Here is a 20,760-nt window from a genome sequence, read left to right as displayed (position 1 = left end):
CTGGCTCAGACAGGTAGAGCGACAGCGACCGTGGACTGTAAATGTATGGTGCGGAATCATTGGCGACCACCTCGTTGGCCCTCACTTCATTGCAGGGGCCCAAACAGCTGCAACATACATCGCGTTTCTACAGAATGATCTGCCAACGTTGCTCGAAAATGTCCCACTGGTAACGCGTCGACGTATGTGGTATCAGCATGATGGTGCACCTGCACATGCTGCAATTAACACTAGGCTGACCCTTGACAGGATGTTCGACGGGCGTTTCATAGGACGTGGAGGACGCATAAATTGGCCAGCCCGTTCTCCTGATCTTACACCTCTGGACTTCTTTCTGTGGGTACGTTAAAGGAGAATGTGTACCGTGATGTGCCTACAACCCCAGAGGATATGAAACAACGTATTGTGGCAGCCTGCGGCGACATTACACCAGATGTACTGCGGCGTGTACGACATTGATTACGCCAGAGATTGCAATTGTGTGCAGCAAATGATGGCCACCACATTGAACATCTATTGGCCTGACATGTCGGGACACACTCTATTCGACTCCGTAATTGAAAACGGAAACCACGTGTGTGCGTGTACCTCACCCCTCATGGTAATGTACATGTGCGTCAGTGAAAAAGACCAATAAAAAGGTGTTAACATGTGGACGTAATGTGCTGTTCCAGTCTCTTCTGTACCTAAGGTCCATCACCGTTCCCTTTGGATCCCTACGTAATTCGTTGCTCTCCGATGCACACGATCGAACAGCGGAGGAGTGGTACTCAAGCGTCAACTTTAGGTTACAATATCTCCGGATGTAATTAACATTTTACAATGCAACAAACGGCACTGATTACGTATTTGTTTATATGTTCAGATGCGCTAACAAAACTAACGGGGTTCCATTTAAAAAAACGTAGGTTTGTGTTAAAAAGCATACCTCCGTGCATTTTTGTATGGTTTGTATTAACCAATTACACTAGCCCCTCTCCTCACGTTCGGTCTGTGGAATCGATTCGTCAGTATTTGATGAGGTTTACGAAATACATCCAGCGGTAATGTTAGGTGACTCACCCTATATATATATATATATATATATATATATATATATATATATATATATATATATATCAACGGAGTATCACAAGAGCATTGATTTTCAATGTACACACAGGTCTCCAAACTTAGGGACGAAAGCAACCTTCGCTTAATGTGTCACTGCCGAATAACGTAACTTGGACCATACATAGAAAGAACTACTGAAGCAGAGCACAGAAAGTAACAAACAGAAATGACACTTGTAGACACATACCCGAACGGAGCGTTATAGGACCATTACATTTCACAGTACGTTAAAATGATCTAGTAGATAAAGTCGGAAGCTCGGTGTTTCAAAGAGAATATACGAATTTTTATTAAGCTTTAAGATATACGAATATGAAACTTTACACACATATTTACAAACCTCTCAAGCTCAGATTACAGATGTTCAATATGTTCTCCATCAGCGACACGAACAATATCACAATGACACGCAAATTCCTCCCATACTCGGGCAAGCACGTCCTTCGTCACTGATGTTATGGTAGTAGTACGGATCCGGTTCTTCAACTATTCCAGGTTCTTTGGGACTGGTGGTACGTAAACCTTGTCTTTAACGAAACCCCACAGCAAGAAGTCAGAAGCTGTCAAATCCGGTGACCGTGGAGCCCAGCTGAGGCATGCTAAGTCGCCAGCCCCCTGACGACCAATCCAACGGTTCGGTAGGGTTTCATTCAGATATTCACGCACTAGACGACTCCAGTGAGGGTGCCCCGTCTTGTTGAAAAATGAAGTTGCCTTCGTGCAGCCTCGGAAACAACCAGTTTTGTAATCTAGCGAGATACTGCTGACTATTAACCGTGTTTCCATCAAACAATAATGGGCCGTAAAACAGATGATCAGGATATCCCACAAAAGACATCAACTTTGGGCGAATCTCGTACATGTTCAATGGCTGCATGTGGGTTCTGTAGGCCACAAATTTGAACATTGTGTTTGTTTACCTGACCACTAACATGGAAAGTTGCTTCATCACTGAACACGATGCGTTGTGCGAAAGTGTCATCGTTGTCAATAGCATCAAGAATCTCGTCACAAAACGCCACACGTTTGCGTTCATCAGGACGCACAGCTTGTAACAGCTGTAACTTGCACGGCTTCATGACCAACCGACGTCTCAAAACACGCCAAATTGTTGTTGTAGGCAGTTGCTGCCAGTGCCACCATGCGACGACCGCAGTTCAAATGCACCACATGGTCATACCCCGAGGCGATTTAAACCTGCAAACCACCCACCAGAACGTTGTTTCACCATGTACCAACATTATCCTTAATTTATGAGCACGAGTGTTCAAATAGTTCAAATGGCTCTGAGCACTATGGGACTTAACATCTGAGGTCATCAGTCCCCTAGAACTTAGAACTAATTAAACCTAACTAACCTAAGGACATCACACACATCCATGCCCGAGGCAGGATTCGAACCTGTGACCGTAGGGGTTGCGCGGTTCCAGACTGTAGCGCCTAGAACGGCTCGGCCACCCCGGCCGGCTAGTTTTGTGTAGTGCCACGTTGTGTGGAACCTCATTCTGCAATTCTCGAGGAAACCGACTTTGAAATTTTCCGACCGTCTTTAATATGCTACAGTGAGGTCGATTTTTCCCCATAGGCTGTGGTCCTGAGTGGTAGAATGCTCGCCTGCCACTTAGGGGTTTTAGGTTTGACTCTCGGCTGATGCAAATTTTTAAAAAGAGGTGCCTGCCCTACTAGCATTTCTGTGAATTTTAAAAGTCGTAAAGGCGGAAAAAAACGCTCGATACTGGTAATTGCTGGTTCGAATGTCGTTTCGGTCGTTTTTTCGTTTTCTTTTTAAGTTCCGTATCTCAATCGGTAAAAATGAAACCGTTATAGGATCACTGTTAAGACCCCTTTTCCTCAAGAACTGTTAGATGTATCTAACTGAAACTTATATCACACATTAAGGTCGACGGCGTCTTGGCGGCATAGAAATTTTAAGCTCTAAGACACTGCAATAATATCTTACCTCTCGTGTGACAGTCTTGTGGCGCCATTTTTCAACAGGACGTTACTCATCCACGCATTTCAGTTGTCTTTATCAACTGCATGCACGATGTTGACCTCCTCTCGTGTCCAGCGAGGTTACCAGATCTGACACCAATGAAATGTGTGGTGCCAGATAGGATGTCAACTCCATACCAGTGCCAGTACGAGGTTATAAAGGACCAGTTACAACAGCTTGCCTCAGGAGAGGAGACAACGGATTTATGACACCCTACCCATCTGAGGCACTGTATACTTCCAGGCTAGAGAGAGTGGAACGTCATCTGACAAGTGGGTTCATTCTGCCAAATTCTTTGTAAATTTGACTCGAAATTGTAATCACCGAAATAACATCACTTACCCTCTCAAGTTTCGTTTCGTTTCGTCCTCCCCTTCTTGGTGTTTTACAATGTGTGGCAGAATATGGTGGCAGGTAGGTTTGAGGACTACGTCTTGTCCCCCGAGTGCTTAATACCGACCTATCTCCGCGAGTTGGGGGGCAGCATTTCAGTGGCTATGAATCTGGATGGCTCCCCAACGTACTCAGTGTCTCTTGGAGCCCATGCTACTGGCCTCCTCCACTACTGTCTGAGCAGAACGGGCAACTAAGCAGATGCTCGTAATTCAGGTGGTACTGAGTAGATTGCAAACAACTTTAAGATGGAAAGGTGTGGCAGAGATGAGCTAGTGAGAGAGACAGAAAGAGCAAGCACCAGGTGCGCCGTGTGTTCACCTTGTTGAGGTCGAGCTGACTCTGGGCGTGCGTGTCCTGGCACCTGCGCGCCGCGTAGACGCCGCAACCGGCGGTGAGCAGCACCAGCAGCAGGGGCAGCAGCGGGGGCCTCGCCATGGCCTTCGGGGAAGGCGGCGCCTCTGACTGTGGGCTCTGGGGGTCTCTCTGGATACCAACTGGATGTACCAGCTGCTGGAGTCCTCTGTACACAACTGCAACAGCACGTGCACACATGGTTTTCAGACGTTTTTACATCTGTCAGACACTATGAGGGCAGTCAACGGAATCTGTTCAAAGAATTATTGGGCTATGCCTCTGTCTATAGGTAGAATTCTTCAATGTATTACAACTACAAACATAATTAATAATGAAACTTCCTGGTAGATTAAAACTGTCTGCCGGACCGAGACTCGAACTCGGGACTTTTGCCTTTTGCGGGCAAATGTTCTACCGTCTGGGCTACTCAAGCACGGCTCACGACCCGTCCTCACAGTTTTAACTCCGCCAGTACCTCGTCTCCTACCTTCCAAACTTCACAGAAGCTCTCCTGAAGACCTTGCAGAACTATCACTCCTGGAAGAAAGGATATTGCGGAGACATGGCTTAGCCACAGCGTGGGGGATACCTCCTGGTAAACCTTTCAGGATGTGATGTCGTGGCCCAAGAAACTTTTCTGTTCCTGACGTTTCGTCCAGGACTGCGATGGACATCCTCAGAGGCGTTTCTCCACCGACTCTTGCTGACAAACCGGTAGGACGTCCGACAGTGACATAAATACTGTAGGAAATGGGGTGTGGTCAAAGTAACACATGATGAGCATAGATAATCCTTGTCAGAGATAAAACTTAACTATCGATTTCGTCTTGTCAATGATAAAACTCTGCAGAGTTACTGTCCATATGCTGCTAAGTTTTATTGCCTCCTCTTTCCTATTAAAATTATGGTTCAAATGGCTCTGAGCACTATGGGACTTAACATCTGAGGTCATCAGTCCCCTAGAACATAGAACTACTTAAACCTAACCCATCTAAGGACATCACACACACCTATGCCCGAGGCAGGGTTCGAATCTGCGACCGTAGCGGTCGCGCGGTTCGAGACTGTAGCGCCTAGAACCGCTCGGCCACCCTGGCCGGCTATTAAAATTATGCTGATGCTTAAAAATTTCAATGGCTTCTCTACATAGTCGTGGATAACGTCAAATTATTATATGTAGTGACATACGGACAGTAGCTCTGCAGAGTCGCAAGACAATTTTATCTTTGACAAAACGACAATCGATAGTTAAATTTTATCTCTGACAAGGATTATCTCTGCTCGTCATGTGTTACTTTGACCACACCTACTTTCCTACAGTATATATGTCGCTGTCGGATGTCTGACTGGTTAGTCGGCAAGACTCAGCAGAGGAACGCCTCTGAGGATGTCCAGCGCAGTCCTGGACGAAACGTCAGGAACAGAAGAGTTTCTTGGATCACGACCTCACATCCCAAAAGGCTTACCATCAGCTATGTCAGCCGGTCTATGATCAGTCTGGGAGATGTTTCCAGAATGAGATTTTCACTCTGCAGCGGAGCGTGCGCTGGTATGAAACTTCCTGGCGGATTAAAACTGTGCGCTGGACCGAGATTCGAACTCAGGCCCTCAATTAAGAGAGTACGGAGAATAACGGGCTTCTCGATTGTCAAGCTTAAGTCAGGGGCTCCACACTGACGGTCGATGCGGGCATACAAATAATGAACCTCACAGTCACGGAGTCAGTGTTAAAAGGGGAATGAGAGTTTGTGAGGAAGTCACTTGACAGATTTAGTAGCAACTATAAAAGAGGTGGTGTCTCTCTGCAGAGAAGTTATCTACGGTTATGCCATGTTAGACTTCCTACGCACTGTTGCCTATGTGAGTGTCCCTCGCATATAGGACATACAGTCGTGGACGTTTAAGTAATGCACTGTCGCAGTCATTTATTTTTCGAGAAGTTTATTTGTGTTGCATTCTCAGTTCTCTGGAAATGGAAAGACATTTACGCCCCATCAAGAGTAATAGACTGCTGGACAGACGCACTTCGTTTAACGATTGGTTACTCCTTTTGGCGAGTAATTATTTTGGGAACTGTGTAAGAGTTGGGGGGGGGGGGGGTTGGGTTGTTTGGGGAAGGAGACCAGACAGCGAGGTCATCGGTCTCATCGGGTTAGGGAATGATGGGGAAGAAAGTCGGCCGTGCCCTTCCAAAGGAACCATCCCGGCGTTTGCCTGGACCGATTTAGGGAAATCACGGAAAACCTAAATCAGGATGGCCGGACGCGGGATTGAACCGTCGTCCTCCCGAATGCGAGTCCAGTGTCTAACCACTGCGCCACCTCGCTCGGTAACTGTGTAAGACATCGTGGTCTTCTGACCTTCGTTGCTTGCATATTCCGCCCTCACAATCATATTCCACACATCAAGTCGCTTCATTCGAACCCCAACTCAATAAGATAAAGTCAATGTGGTATGAATTCATATAAACGATATGCAAATAACAAGTAAGCGCACCGTGGTTGAAATACTCGAGGCTGGCGTACACACACACATTCAAGACACGACGGTCGCAGGGGCCAGTCCCTTCAGAGGACGATTCAGCTTATCTACGTCGGCCGGTGACCGCCCCTGGAGCAGACAGTGGGATTGCCCGAGTGAAAAGAGGAACGACCCTGTGTTCGGCTTAAAAGCAAATTCCGCTACATTGTGTGGGAACGGCCAGCCTACGCATTCTTTACACATAGCTCGCAGTTTCAGAGATTTTCACAGGGAGACAGCAAACGCCAAACGCCGATGCTACAGATTTCCAGATTGGTCGCCTTAAACGAAACATCATCCTCCCGTTTTAGAAGAGCAATGCTGATTGGCAGACGATACTTCTGACGCCTTGAGCTGAAGGAGTAATGGAAGAGACCGAAAGATATACCCTTTCACGTCTGGCGTGGAGAAGGGCCGTTCCGTTGTCGCTCTTGGTGCGAGAACACGTAACGAGAGCGTGTGCACTCATACGTGTACTCAAAGAGCGAGGAACAAGTCTCTCCTCAGTACTTCACTGGGGGAGCACCTCTGTCGAGAGCGAATCGAAGGGCGACTCTATATTGAGTCATTGCGATTAAGCGTTGTTCACTGTGCTGGCCGACACACTTATTGTGCGGTGTGAACGGACAGTTATAGTTAAATGCCTGCAAGCGAATTTTTGAGTGGCATCGGTGTGGACTGCTTATCTGACTGGTGTACCACGCCAATAGTTAGACTATGTGCGAATAGGAGTCCTTGACTTCATCAAGGCGTAGGGAGAGTTTGATTGGCGAAGGTCAATCCAGATATAAAGAGAGTTATCTTATTTGTCAGCAGCGAGCGGCGCAGACAGCAGTCATCACAGCTTATGGTATTGTGTGCTACAGCTATTGGGAGCCCCAAATTTCCTCCACAACAGTACCCTTCACTGCATTTCACACGCGACAACCTCGACCGTACCTAGCAACATTCTAACGGATAATTATTCAAGTTGAGTAAGCACAGCTCTCAGCCATTCTGCCAAGTCAATAACAATCTCAAACTTTGTATAGAAATTTCATTAGCGAATCCTATCCTTGAGAGGTAACTTCACATTCCGAAAAGAATCAGGATATAACTTGTTCAATTCATAACTAAAAGTGCCATTGTGATTTCTCAGAATTTTTGCAAAATAAATAATAATTTTCGTTAGTTTCATGTTTCTCTTACACTAACTAGCACTACTCCAGTCCCCAAGTATCCCACTAGTTACGTAAGAAATTTTGTGAATTTTTGTGTCATTCCCTTACAGCCTACAACTCCAGAAGATATTTATTGCTGAAAGTTTTTCAGGCATTTCTCTTTAGAACGTTAGGAGCATCTGTCTGACTTCTGTAGTAGTGTGGGGGTGGAAATTGCATCTTGCAGGAGCCACAGGGTAAAGGGTACATCTCAGATTAATCCGTTGCGCAGAATAACAGAACATCTCAGCTCTATCCCACGCTCACAACTGTGAGAAGTTTTATGTCAGTTGTTATAGTAATTACTATGCAGTACAACTGTGTGATACACCTATTGTCTATTCGTTAAAGACACTGTTAAAGAACTTTGTGTTCAGCTCTTGAACTTCACGATGGAATAATAACCAAAATAATACTATACTTGGGCGATAAACAGTTCAGACAAGAAGAGAAAAGAAAAATTTTAAATATGGTGCGACACAGGGATGTTGAAGATTAGACGGGTAGATCATATAATCAATATGGAGGTATTGAATAGCATGGAGGTACCGAATAGAACTGGAGAGAAAAGAAATTTGTGGAGTCACTTGACTAAAATAAAGGGTCGTCGATAGACTAACATGGAGACCAGTATCAAATTAATCTTAGGACTGAAGACTGCAAAAAAATAACTGCAACAACAACACTATTTGCCAACATTTATAATTTCACAGATATAAGCCAAATAACCATAATCTATTCGTACAGGTGGAGGTCTAGCCACGCTACGATTTTTCGCAGGAAGCAGCTGGTGAATCAGGTAGGTGCAGAGCAGTAGCTCTGTCCAACTTTTTCCGACAGATTGGGTAAACGGTGCAGCCTAGTGGGGAGATGGGGAGAATATTCGGTGACGCAGCTCCCCCCTCCTTCCGCTCCCCCCCCCCCCCCCCCACACACACACAAACACACACACATGCCAACCGCTCCTCTCCCACGCCTTCTCGTTAAGTGCGCTCAGAGATGCAGAGATTTTCGTCTCTCGGGGACTCAGTGTTTGTGTAGTGCTAATCAGTTGATCTTATCATCACAAAGACACGCAAGTCGGGGAAGTGTCATCAAACACCGGAGCGGCGCGGGAAGTTCCTTATTTGAAAGGCGCGCTGCACAGCCACAGTTACTCATTATTGTGTGGGGTTGAGCGCATTCGAAAGGGTGGGACCTAACTTTTTAAAAAGGTTAGTTTAGTAGCGATCATGCAGTAGACGAGAGACGAGCGCGCGTTCGCCGTGGAGATTACTTTTCCAATGGCTGTGTTCTGATCGAAAATCGATTGTTATGTAAGTGGACATGTTTATGGATGGTGTGTAGGAAAAGAAAGCAGGAGCTTCAAGAGCTACCAGAACACCACACAACGTCGAGAAAGTAAAGCTGACGATTTTGAATTCTCCCAAGCGATCTGCACGTAAACATGTAACTGCTCTTGCAATTTCTATCGCACAGTGAGACGAATTCTTCATGAAAACCTGAAATTTCATCCGTATAAACTGGCACTGGTGCACACAATCCAAGCAATTTTGTTTAACGAAAAAATGCATTTGAAACTTTATTCGAAAAGTTGTCTCATGAAGCCCTCGTGTTCTTCAGCGACGAGTCACATTTTCATTTGGATGAATGTGTGAATAAGCAAAACAAGCTATATATTGAAATAACCAGCAGCCAGTTGCATAAAAAGAATTTAATTTCTTAATCGGTTTCGGTCACTTAGTGCTCTTCTTCAGAAGGTTGTAACTATCGCATATTTGCGAATGTTAGTAATAAGATGCATGCAGCATATTGCTGTGGTCATGTTGTTCATAGTGACTTTACAAAAATAGACTGTGAACCACGTGCATCTTATTACTGACATTCGCAAATAATGCGATGGTTACAACCTTCTGAAGAAGAGCACTAGGTGCCTGAAATCGGTTAAGAAATTAAATTTCCTTTACGCAGCTGGTTCCTCTGCGTCGATACGTACAATTGTAGTTGCTGAAGGGGATAAAATACTAAAACAGAACTAAAACAGAAAATGTGATTTTTGGTAAACATTTTTGGAATACAGTGATCAATTAATTATTATATTTAGATTAAAGTTCAGTCTTGATCACATTATGTCTGTTTTAATGAGTAACCGGTTTCGGTTTTTTCTATAAAACCATCATCAGACCCATTGGCTCCCTTGGGTTGGTAGGTGGAGCTCTCCTTGCTGCTGTGCAGCACAGCAGCAAGGAGAGCTCCACCTACCAACCCAAGGGAGCCAATGGGTCTGATGATGGTTTTATAGAAAAAACCGAAACCGGTTACTCATTAAAACAGACATAATGTGATCAAGACTGAACTTTAATCTAAATAGAAAATGTGATTATTTGGTATTATCCTAAACTGGCGTTACTGGCCCATGGTTTTTCGAAGAGAACGACAGGGCAGTCACTGTCACTTCTGAGCGTTATGTCCAGATGATGAGGGAGTTCTTTCTTCTCGAATTTGAAGAAATGAATGTGTGGGATGTCTGGTTCTAAGAAGACGGCGCTACGGATCGCACGGCATAAATGTCAAAGACTCTCCTGGGCGAACACTTCCAAGACAGTCTCAACTTTCTCAGCAGCGATCTTCTGCGGCCAGCACGCTCGCCTGTCTCTGCGACTTTTTCTTGTGGGTTTTATCTTAAAATCTTGGTGCATACTACTTGTCTACAGACCCTGGGTGAGCTACGGAACAATATTTGCCCTGCTGTTGCCAAATAGAGACATGCTGGACAAAGTGGACCGAAACTTCTGATTTCGACTCTCCACATGCATTGAGTAGAACGGAACGACCTTCAAGGTATCATTTTCAAAACCTCATGAACTTTTTTTTGAGTCATCAGTCACCGGTCTTCTGACTAGTTTGACGCAGTCCGCCACGAATTCCTTTATTGTATCTACCTTTTCATCTCAGAGAAGCACTTGCAACCTACGTCCTCAATTATTTGCTGGATTTATCCCAACCTCTGTCTTCCTCTACAGATTCTACGCTCTACAGATCCTTCTAGCACCACGGAAGTTATTCGCTGAAATCTTAACAGGTGTCCTACCATCCTGTCCCTTCTTCTTCTCAGTGTTTTCCATATGTTTCTTTCCTCGCCGATTCCGCGTAAAGCTTTCTCATTCCTTACGTTATCAGTCCACCTAATTTTCAAAGTTCTTCTGTAGCATCACATCTCAAAACCTTCGATTCTCTTCTGTTGCGGTTTTCCTACATTTCATGTCTCACTGCCACACAGTGCTGTGCTCCAAAGGTACATTCTCAGAAATTTGTTCCTCAAATTAAGACCCATGTTTGATAGTAGTAGACTTTTCTTGGCCAGGAATGCCCTTTATGCCAGTGCTAGTCTACTTTTTGTATCCTCCTTGCTCCGTCCGTCATGCTTTATTTTGCTCCCCAGGTTGCAGAATGCCTTAACTTCATGTACATCGTGATCGCCAATTATGATGTGAAGTGTCTCGCTGTTATCATTTCTGCTGCTTCTCATTACTTTCGTCTTTCTTCGATTTACTCTCAATCCATATTCTACACTTATCAGACTGTTCATTCCATTCAACAGATATCTTAATTTTACTTCACTTTCGCAGAGAATATCAATGTCATCAGCGAATCATAAAACTGATATCCCTTCACCTTGAATATTAATCCCACTCTTGAACCTTTCATTTCTTTCTGTCATTGCTCCTTCGACGTACAGATTGAACAGCTGGGGCGAAAGACTACATCCCTGTCTAACACCATTTTTAATCCGTGTACTTCGTTCTTGGTCTTCCACCCTAATTGTTCCCTATAGGTTCTTGTACATGTTGCACAAGAACTTAGAGTCTTTCCCTATATCTCGCACCATTTTACATTGTCGAACTTGGTTGCATGAGCTGTTGAGCTGATTAAACGTTAGTTCTCTCACTTTTCGTCTCTTGTAATCTTGGGAATCGTGTGGATGGTGTTTTCCGAAAATCTGATGGTATGTCACCAGTCTCATACATTCTACACACTAACGCGAGTAATCATTTTATCGCCACTTGCCTCAGTGATTTTAGAAATTTCGACGGAATGTTATTTATCCTTCTATCTTATTCGATCTTAAGTCTCCCGAAGCTGTTCTAAACTGTGATTCTAATACCGGATCCCCCATATCGTCTAAATAGACTTTTTTTTCTTCTATCACGTCATCAGGTAAGCTCTCCCCTTCATAGGCCCTCAATATACTCTTTCCACCTGTCCGCTCTCTCCTCTGCATTCAACAGTGAAATTCCCGTTGCACCCTTAACGTTAAAGCCATTGTTTTGACTTTTCTCTTCCAACAATCATTTCTTTTTTCGTTTTCTTCACTTTTTTCATTTATCCATTTTGCCTTAGCTTCTCTGCAATTCCTGTTTGTTTCATTCCTAGGAGATTTGTATTTCTGTATTCCTGAATTTCCCTGCCGCAGGGGAGTGTCGTAGGACCGTTGCTATTCACAATATACATAAATGACCTTGTGGATGACATCGGAAGTTCACTGAGGCTTTTTGCGGATGATGCTGTGGTACATTGAGAGGTTGTAGCAATGGAAAATTGTACTGAAATGCAGGAGGATTTACAGCGAATTGACGCATGGTGCAGGGAACGGCAATTAAATCTCAATGTAGACAAGTGTAATGTGCTGCGAATACATAGAAAGAAAGATCCCTTATCATTTAGCTACAGTATAGCAGGTCAGCACTGGAGGCAGTTAATTCCATAAATTATCTGGGAGTAGGCATTAGGAGTGATTTAAAATGGAATGATCATATAAAGTTGATCGTCGGTAAAGCAGATGCCAGACTAAGATTCAATGGAAGAATCCTAAGGAAATGCAATCCGAAAACAAAGGAAGTAGGTTACAGTACGCTTGTTCGCCCACTGCTTGAATACTGCTCAGCAGTGTGGGATCCGTACCAGATAGGGTTGATAGAAGAGATAGAGAAGATCCAACGGAGAGCAGCGCGCTTCGCTACAGGATCATTTAGTAATCGCGAAAGCGTTACGGAGATGATAGATAAACTCCAGTGGAAGACTCTGCAGGAGAGACGCTCAGTAGCTCGGTTTGGCTTTTGTTGAAGTTTCGAGAACATACCTTCACCGAGGAGTCAAGCAGTATATTGCTCCCTCCTACGTATATCTCGCGAAGAGACCATGAGGATAAAATCAGAGAGATTAGAGCCCACACAGAAGCATACCGGCAATCCTTCTTTCCACAAACAATACGAGACTGGAACAAAAGGGAGAACCGATAGCGGTACTCAAGGTACCCTCCGCCACACACCGTCAGGTGACTTGCGGAGTATGGATGTAGATGTAGAACTTTAAATGTACCTGTGTGTAAAGAAAAGATAATTAAATTGATATCTCAATGATTTTCTGTTTTATGATCTCTTTAAATAGTGAAGTTCCCGCTCCGCATACTGTGGAAAGACTTCGCCAGGTGGCCAAACAACTGCAGGTGGAGTGTCCATGTCAGTAATGCCTACGACCGTGTCATCGAAGGGGGACTAGGAGGAGTGCAGACTATGAGCCCCGCTACCACCAGCCACGGAGTGGAGCGCCGCCTCTGTCGGCGTACGGACCTGGCGGCGGCGCCTGCCGGCAGCGGGAGGGCGCGGGGGCGCCGTCGACGTCTGCGTCGGCGCGCGCCCGCTGCGCTCCGCTTGTTGCTCCGCTAACTGCCTGCAAGTGGAAGAAATTGCCAAATTGCGCGAGACGCTGGCCTGGTCTGGGGGCTAATTGTGGCCGCCCGTCCCACGCGACTCATCAGACGCTGCTCCGCTGCCTGCCGTTGCTCCACATTACCAGCTCCGTCCACTGCCCATGCGGAGCTCTCCTCATCGCAACGCACGCTTTTTCCCTTCCTGCGAGACTCATTCCGAAACTAATGCCCCTCTTTCTAATTTCATCGAAATTAAATTTCTAAAATATGTGTTGGAAGAAATGTTCTGTACGAGAAGGATGGAACACAGTTAAAGAATAATTTCTATAAATGAAAAAGGCAGTAGGAAAGACACAGGAAATTGTAGAGGAACATGTTTACTAAATGTAGGATAAAAAAACATGTGGGAAATTTTTTAATCAAAGTCCAAAGAAACTGATATAGGCACAATACGGCGCTGCTGTCAGCATCGCCTATTTACGACAACAAGTGTTCAGCGTAGTTGTTAGGTCGCTTACTGCTGCTACAATGGCAGGTTATCAAGATTTAAGTGAGTTTGAACGTGGTGTTATAGTCGGCGCACGAGCGATGGGACACAGCATCTCCGAGGAAGCGATGGACAGTATTTCCCCGTACTACCATACCACAAATTTACCGTGAATGTCAGGAATCCGATGTTGTTGTTGTTGTGGTCCTCAGTCCTGAAACTGGTTTGATGCAGCTCTCCATGCTACCCTATCCTGTGCAAGCTTCTTCATCTCCCAGTACCTACTGCAACCTATATCCTTCTGAATCTGCTTAGTGTATTCATCTCTTGATCTCCCTCTACGATTTTTACCCTCCACGCTGCCATCCAGTGCTAAATTTGTGATCCCTCGATGCCTCAGAACATGTCCTACCAACCGGTCCCGTCTTCTTGTCAAGTTGTGTCAGAAACTCCTCTTCTCCCCAATTCTATTCAATACCTCCTCATTAGCTATGTGATCTACCCATCTAATCTTCAGCATTCTTCTGTAGCACCACATTTCGAAACCTTCTATTCTATTCTTGTCCAAACTATTTATCGTCCATGTTTCACTTCCATACATGGCTACACTCCATACAAATACTTTCAGAAAAGACTTCCTGTGCAATCCTCTTCATCTCTGAATAACTACTGCAACCTACACCCTTCTGAATCTGCTGAGTGTATTCATCTCTTGGTCTCCCTCTATGGTTTTTACCCTCCACACTGCCCTCCAATGCTAAATTGGTGATCCCTTGATGCCTCAGAACATGTCCTACCAACTGATCCCTTCTTCTTGTCAAGTTGTGCCACAAACTCCTCCCCAATTCTATTCAATACCTATCGGTATTCGATGTTAACAAATTTCTCTTCTTCAGAAACGCTTTCCTTGCCATTGCCAGTCTACGTTTTATATCATCTCTACTTCGACCATCATCAGTTATTTTGCTCCCCAAATAGCAAAACTCCATTACTGCTGTAAGTGTATTATTTCCTAATCTAATTCCCTCAACATCACCCGAGTTAACTCGACTACATTCCATTATCGTCGTTTTGCTTTTGTTGATGTTCATCTTATATCCTCCTTTCAAGACTCTGTCCATTCCGTTCAACTGCTCTTCCAAGTCCTTTGCTGTCTCTGACAGAATTACAATGTCATAGGCGAACCTCAAAGTTTTTATTTCTTCTCTATGGATTTCAATTCCAACACCGAATTTTTCTTTTGTTTCCTTCACTGCTTACTCAATATACAAATTGAATACCATCGGGGATAGGCTTCTACCAGTTTTTCCATTCGTCTGTAAAGAATTCATCGAAATTAAAATTCTAAAATATTTGTTGGAAGACCTGTTCTATACCAGAAGGGTGGAACACAGCTAAAGAATAATTTCTATATATGAAAAAGGCAGTAGGAAAGACACAGGAAATTGTAGAGGAACATGCTTACTAAATGTAGGATAAAAAAACATGTGGGAAATTTTTTAATCAAAGGCCAAAGAAACTGATATAGGCACAATACGGCGCTGCTGTCAGCATCGCCTATTTACGACAACAAGTGTTCAGCGTAGTTGTTAGGTCGCTTACTGCTGCTACAATGGCAGGTTATCAAGATTTAAGTGGAGCTTACGGGCAGATTAGAACCGTGTGCCAGACCGAGACTCTAACTCGGGACCTTTGCCTTTCGCAGGCAAGTGCTCTATCAACTGAGCTAACCAACCACAACTCACGACCCGTCCTCACAATTTTACGTCTGCCAGTACCTCGTCTCCTACCTTCCAAACTTCACAGAAGTTCTCCTGTGAAACTTGCAGGACTAGCACTACTGGGAGAAAGGATATTGCGAAGACATGGCTTAGCCACAGCCCGGGGGATGTTTCCAGAATGAAATTTTCACTCTGCAGAGGAGTGTGCGCTGATTTTGAAACTTTAAGAACCTTCAACATCGCAGCGCGTCAGCAATCGTTGGTTAGTATATTAAAAAACTAGAAACCCGCCTCGATTGCTAAAAAGCACCTAGTGTTAACCTAGGTTTCGGCGTAGATAACTACACCTTCTTCAGAACAATAAAACCCACAAGTGCCTAAGAAGACCTTTGTCAATGATTAAAAGAACGCTATAGCTATATATTTATAAACGAAAAAAAGGAAAACACAAAAAGTACATATGTCCAAAGTCTAAACCGTTACTTAACTTAATGATGTAACCTCCACCTCACACTGGCCTATGTTCGATGGGCCATGACCCGTCATAAACTGCAGCTGCACAAGTTCTTAGGCACTTCTGGGTTTTATTGTTCTGAAGAAGGTGTAGTTATTTACGCGGAAACCTAGGTTAACACTAGGTACTTTTTTGCAATCGAGGCGGGTTTCTAGTTTTTTAATTTTGAAACTTCCTGGCAGATTAAAACTGTGTGCCGGACTGAGACTCGAACTCGGAACCTTTGCCTTTCGCAGGCAAGTGCTCAATGTTTCATTCTGGAAACATTCCCCAGGCTGTGGCTAAGCCATGTCTCCACAATATCCTTTCTTCTAGTACTGCTAGTATTGCAAGTTTTGCAGGAGAACTTCTGTGAAGTTTAGAAGGTAGGAGACGAGGTACTGGCAGACGTAAAACTGTGAGGACGAGTCTTGAGTCGTGCTTGAGTAGCTCAATTGGTAGAGCATTTGCTCGCGAAAGGCAAAGGTCCCGAGTTCGAGTCTCGGTCCGGCACGTAGTTTTAATCTGCCAGGAAGTTTCAAAATCAGCGCACACTCCCCTGAAGAGCGAATATTTAATTCAAGATTTAAGTGAGTTTGTACGTGGTGTTATAGTAGGCGCACGAGCGATGGAACACAGCATCTCCGAGGAAGTGATGAACTGGGGATTTCCCCATACGACCATTTCACGAGTTTACTGTGAAAATCAGGAATACGGTAAAACAACAGATCTCCGACATCGCTGCGACCGGCAAATGATCCTGCAAGAATGGAACCAACGATGACTGAAGAGAATCGTTCAACGTTACACAAAATCAACTCTTCCGCAAATTGCTGCAGATTTCATTGCTGGGCCATCATCAAGTATCAGTGTGCGAACCATTCAACGAAACATCATCGATATGGGCTTTCAGAACAGAAGGCCCACTCGTGTACCCTTGATCACTGCACGACACAAGGCTTCAAGCGTAGCCTGGGCCTGTCAACACTGTCATTGGGCTGTTGATGACTGGAAACAAGTTGCCTGATTGGACGAGTCCCGTTTCAGATTGTATCGAGCGGATGGATATGTACGGGTATGGACATAACCTCATGAATCCATGGACCCTGCATGTCAGCAGGGGACTGTTCGAGCTGGTGGAGGTTCTGTAATTGTGTGGGTCGTGTGCAGTTGAAGTGACAGGGTGACACGTACGTAAGCATTCTGTGTGATCACCTGCGTCCATTCATGTCCATTGTGCATTCCGACGGACTTGGGAAATTCCAGCAGGACACCCCACACGTCCAGAATTACTACAGAATGGCTCCACGAAGACTCTACTGAGTTTAAACACTTGCGCTGGCCACCAAACTCTCCAGACATCGTACTCTTACGGATTTACGGACAACCCTGCGAGAGTCATGGTGTCAGTTCCCTCCAGCACTACTTCAGACATTAGTCGAGTCCATGCCATGTCGTGTTGCAGCACTCCTGCGTTCTCGCGGGGGCCCTACACGATATTAGCCAGGTGTACCAGTTTCTTTGACTTTTCAGTGTATATTTATAATAAGACAGATATTTAAAAAACGTCGGGAATTTAGTTTAGAAACTCATTTAGCATTCATTGATTTTAAAAAAGCCTCTAATGAGGTGGAAATAAGAGATTTTCCAAAACATCTTTTTAGTGCTATAAACAGTCCATATGTACATACAAAAATGATTATATATTCAGGTACGAAAATGTCAGGTGAAGTTTTCTTTTTTAAAAAAAAAGCAAGTCGTTGGAAAAGGTGTTCTCTCACCCATTATATATAACTCATATATTGACTAGCTAGCAATGAAGTGGAAAAATGGAATATACTTCGGAATTAAAATACAATCTAGAATATCATTAAATACGCTGTTATATACTGATGACCAGATAATTACGCAGGAAACAGAAGATAATTTACAAAGTGTGTGGACCGAGCCAAGGGGCAGTATATTACAACTTACTACGCAAATAAGACAAAGATAATGGCTTTCAAAGGAGAGAATCAAATAATAATAAATGAGAAAATACTATTTATGGAATACCCGTCGGTTATTGGAGAAACATATACATATTAATAACTTGAATAAGACGTATTAATGTTCCACAATAGTTTTTGCGGAACATTAATTCGTTGTATTCCAGTTATTGATTAAAATGAGATAATTTAGAACAACGATTCCACTTCAATTATCTAGGATGTGAGTTAGTTCTAACTATGACAAAGACACTGAGAAAAAGCTTAATAAATATCAAGCTGTCTGCTCAACAATTGGATGAACTTTGGGAAGGAAAACAAAGAAAGAGAAGCAAATGAAATTCTATGAAGTTATAGCTGTACCTACAGTTGTATATGGTTCCGAATAATGGACAATAAGAAATAAAAAATCACGTATACAAGCAGCAGACATGATGCTCACGAGGTATGTAAGAGATCGTAATAAAATGGAAAAAATGAGGAACGAAACAATAAAATCAGATTTTTAAATCTTTTCAATTAATGACAAGGTAGAGGAGAATAAAATGAAATGGAAGGATCATGTTGACAGAATAACAGGAACCCGATTGTCAAGAAAGATAATGAATTATCGGCTGACTGGAAAGAGAGAAGTACGTAGACCTCGTAAGAGAGGGATGGATGGATGGATCACAGAGACCGGAACAGGTGATTACAACACCTAATCCTTGGAAGATGGTGATGATGATGATGATGATGATGACCGAAATTAGGACTGCAAGGAAAAGAAGACAAGTTGCAATACGTTCCGCAGCATTTGAATCACTTTTGAAAACAATGCGTTGTTGAGATTCTAACGCTAGGACTGAAGACTAAAGTTCTTTCAGAGCAAAGACCAGGTTAGAGAAAAAAATCGGTACGGATAATATGACTGTTGAACAAGTGTCATCCTTCATTTATTTGGGTTGTCAAATTGGTCTAGACTGTTATAAAGCTCTAGCTGTAAAACTGACGAGATTTTGAAATGTTTGTGGCACCATTTATAATGTGTTTATTAAATAAGACCAGACAAGAAACGAGGTTAAATTATTATAATGCTATGGCTCTTCCAATATTTATTCACTGGAACAAATGTCGGGTACCTACAAACAGGACATGTACGTCTACATCTACACCCATATTCCGCAAGCCACCTTACGGTGTGTGGCGGAGGGTGCTTTGTGTACTAGCTTCATCCATCTTCACGTTCCAGTCACGTACGATTAAGGTAAGCCTCCGTATGGGCTCAAATCTCTCTAATTTTATGTCGACGGTTTTTTCGAGAGACATTCGTAGGCGGAAGCAATAATGTATTGGTTGATTGTTCTTGGCACGTACAGTATACCGTGATGCACAACGCCTCTGTTGCAGTATTTGCCACTGGAGTTAGCTTAACATCTCCGTGATGCCCTCTCGCTTACAAAATGAACCTGTAACGAAACGTTCTGCTCTTCTTATCTACCTGGACGAACGAGTGTTTTGTAAGCTCCTTCCTCCGTGATGGACTAAATTTCCTGAGCATTCTTCCAATGAATCTCAGCCCGGCATCTGCTTATTCCTCATTAATTTTATGTGGTCGTTCCGATGCAAATCACTCCGTACGCAAACTCCTAGACACGTTGCGGAAGTACGAGTAACTCCTTCCAGCGATTGTCGTGTAATTGGTTCTCATACAACAAAGGATCTTCCAGTCCATGTATTTGGAATACGTTACATTTGTTTATGTTGAGGGTCACTTGCAAATCCCTGCGAGCGTCGATCCTCTGCATGTCTTCCTGCATTTCGCTACAATTTCCTAGCGTCGTCACTTTTCTGTACACAACAGCATCATCTGTGAAAGACCTCAAGGGATTTCCGACGTTATCTATTAGGTCGTTCATACATATTGTGTAAAGTAATGGTCCTGTAACACTCCACTGGAGCACGTCCGAAGTTACTTTGGCGTGTGAAGACTTCACTCGGTTCAGGATGACATGCTGTGTTACATAAGATAAAAAATGCTCACATGAAATTTCTGAGATGGAGGCTAGTCAAGAACAAATATAGAAAACAACAAAGTGTGACAAGAACTAAAAATGTAGCCAACTGAAAGCAGAATAACCAAATGCTTCGACACTGTTCGGTCGCAGATTCGAATCCTGCCTCGGGCATGGATGTGTGTGATGTCCTTAGGTTAGTTAGGTTTAATTAGTTCTAAGTTCTAGGCGACTGATGACCTCAGAAGTTAAGTCGCATAGTGCTCAGGGCCATTTGAACCATTTGAACTTGGTTCGAACACGATTGGTCTGTAAACGACTTCCCAAATTAGCCTTAGCTTACAACCCGGCAGGAAGAATAAATGTCGGAAGACCTAAAATGAGCAAACCGGAAGGAAGAATAAAGGTCGGAAGCCCTAAAACAAGCAAACTGGAAGGAAGAATAAATGTCGGACGACCTAAAAAGAGATAGACGGACAATTTGCGAAGACGGGACACGTGCAATGCCTAATCCATGAAGTATAGAAGAAGTCTATAGTAGGTACAGCAAGAACAATAACGGAGTTAAATAGAACTGTTATTTCTCAAAATACCCGTAGTCACGGCCATTCATTACGCGATTTTTCTAACGATGAAGTAGAGTCTGCAAGCCGCGCTCCTAATAATCTGAACCAAAACTGAGCATAGCGGACAGAGTCTGAATCTCAAAGATGTTCACGACGTATTCCACCGTTACATAACCCAAAAGAAATCGAAGTCTGGAAGTGCTGCAAAATCACAACTGTACAG

The 20,760-nt window shown here is 43.8% G+C and overlaps 1 protein-coding gene across 1 annotated transcript in view; it reads right to left on the bottom strand.

The window, feature by feature from the left end:
• LOC126457135 (uncharacterized) overlaps positions 1-20,760 on the bottom strand; it is a 136,348-nt gene that overhangs the window by 21,920 nt on the left and 93,668 nt on the right. Inside the window, exon 2 of the mRNA XM_050093201.1 lies at positions 3,824-4,035. Coding sequence (XP_049949158.1) covers positions 3,824-3,940 — 117 coding nt within the window. The 5' untranslated portion in view covers positions 3,941-4,035. The remainder of the gene's footprint in view (positions 1-3,823; positions 4,036-20,760) is intronic.

The sequence above is a fragment of the Schistocerca serialis genome, chromosome 2 (assembly GCF_023864345.2).
Source record: "Schistocerca serialis cubense isolate TAMUIC-IGC-003099 chromosome 2, iqSchSeri2.2, whole genome shotgun sequence".
Taxonomy (NCBI): domain Eukaryota; kingdom Metazoa; phylum Arthropoda; class Insecta; order Orthoptera; family Acrididae; genus Schistocerca; species Schistocerca serialis.
The sequence above is the reverse complement of the archived record's forward strand: the minus strand, read 5'-3'. Positions and strand labels throughout refer to the sequence as shown.